The sequence below is a fragment of the Seriola lalandi genome, unplaced genomic scaffold (genome assembly GCF_002814215.2).
Source record: "Seriola lalandi dorsalis isolate HSWRI2012SDOR001 ecotype SW California unplaced genomic scaffold, Sedor1 jcf7180002002519, whole genome shotgun sequence".
Lineage (NCBI taxonomy): Eukaryota > Metazoa > Chordata > Actinopteri > Carangiformes > Carangidae > Seriola > Seriola lalandi.
Window position 1 is genome coordinate 1 of NW_019473175.1, and position 1660 is coordinate 1660.

General features: G+C 38.1%; 1 protein-coding gene across 1 annotated transcript; it reads left to right on the forward strand.

Annotated features, from left to right (window-relative positions):
* Positions 1-113: 113 nt before the first annotated feature.
* Positions 114-1539, forward strand: LOC111665896 (ubiquitin carboxyl-terminal hydrolase 15-like; the record flags this gene model as incomplete). Its single annotated transcript, XM_023421022.1, has 4 exons — positions 114-244; positions 323-449; positions 617-762; positions 1474-1539. Coding segments are annotated over 4 exons (470 nt in total), but the record flags the coding sequence as incomplete, so codon positions are not given.
* Positions 1540-1660: the final 121 nt, after the last annotated feature.

The following is a 1660-nucleotide window of genomic DNA, read 5'->3' on the forward strand; positions in this document are numbered from 1 at the left end:
CTTTTTGAAGAATATTGGTTTTTACTTTTGAGAACAACATCAATAACACATAGAGATGAAAAGAGCTGTTTTTTTTCAGCCTGTAGTCAACATTTTATTTTTTTTCCATAAAGACCAGGATACTCAAGCCCTGAAAGAGCACCTTATAGATGAGCTGGACTATGTCCTTGTACCCACTGAAGCATGGAATAAGCTTGTCAGCTGGTACGGCTGCCTTGAGGGTCAGAGACCCATCGTCAGGAAGGTAAATCTGTTGAAGATATTTTTCATTTCAACCATTCACTTATAGATGTGGCTCCTAAATGTCTTCTCTTTTCTTTAGGTGGTTGAACACGGCATGTTTGTCAAGCACTGTAAGGTGGAGGTCTATCTGCTGGAGCTGAATTTGTGTGAGAATGACAACATGGACAATGTGGTCACACGTCATTTCAGTAAAGCTGATACTATAGGTGAGGGTTTACATGAACGGCCAAGTCAACTTTGCTTTGAAAATGACCGAATAGCTGATTGCCTAAGCTCTGGAAATTTCTATACATTGTCATTCATTAAATGTGATTTGTGTCAAAAAATAAGCAGGAAAGATAATAAGCAAGTCTTGCAAATCTTCTATCCCCAGATACTATAGAGAAGGAGATGAGGACACTGTTCAATATCCCATCAGAGAAGGAGACTCGGCTCTGGAACAAATACATGAGCAACACCTACGAGCAACTGAACAAGCCAGACAGCACTGTACAGGATGCTGGTCTCTTCCAGGGGCAGGTACTGTAGAGATTTGTTATTTAAATAACCTTCAGATCACTGATAGATTTTCTTCCTCATTTCTTTGAAAGAACTCCACAGCCCAGTAACATACTGGTACTCACTGAGCATACATAATTAATTTACAGACATTGTACATAATAACATCTAATGCAATACAGGATATTAGCCCAGCAATAAAACACATATACGTTGGTAAAGTTTATGTGTAGTTCTTATTGAGACTGTGCCAGAAAGGTCAGGTTACAGTTCAACTGTTTGAAGTTTATAATGATGTTGTATTTCAAGGGTAATGTAAGGTATTATAAAGATTTTGTTCCCTTTACATAAATCAGGGGTTTGGGCTGTGTGTAGGAAGGAGAAAGACATCTTCACACAACAAAAATGCAGTATGTCATTTGCACCCCCTGTATTTTATAGTAAGGTGTTGCACTGATGAAGGCATTTAACAAAATCTCTATTTACCACAGCAGCTACTGTACTCCATATCAGCCCTGACAAAAGTAAATTAGAGGTCAATACAGTTTCTTAGGAAAAAAAAGTCAAAAATAGATTATTTACACATCAAAGTGCATTTGACGGTTCTATCTGCAGCTGCCGAAGCTTGGTAGCATTTGGTACATGTATAGTATCAAATTCAAACATAGGATGCAATAGCACATGAATGTCAGTTGTGCCAGCTTGGCTCTCACTTAGTTTGTTTTCCCACAGGTGCTTGTGATTGAGCGCAAGAATGAGGATGGCACGTGGCCCAGACAAGCCTCTCATCCCAAGTAAGAAATACCCTGGTATTGTTTTTTTTCATTCAGTAAAAGGATATGCCATATCCTAGGATAGAGTTGTTACAGCATTTAATTAAATATACAACAAAGTTTACACAACATTGAAATCTTTAGTT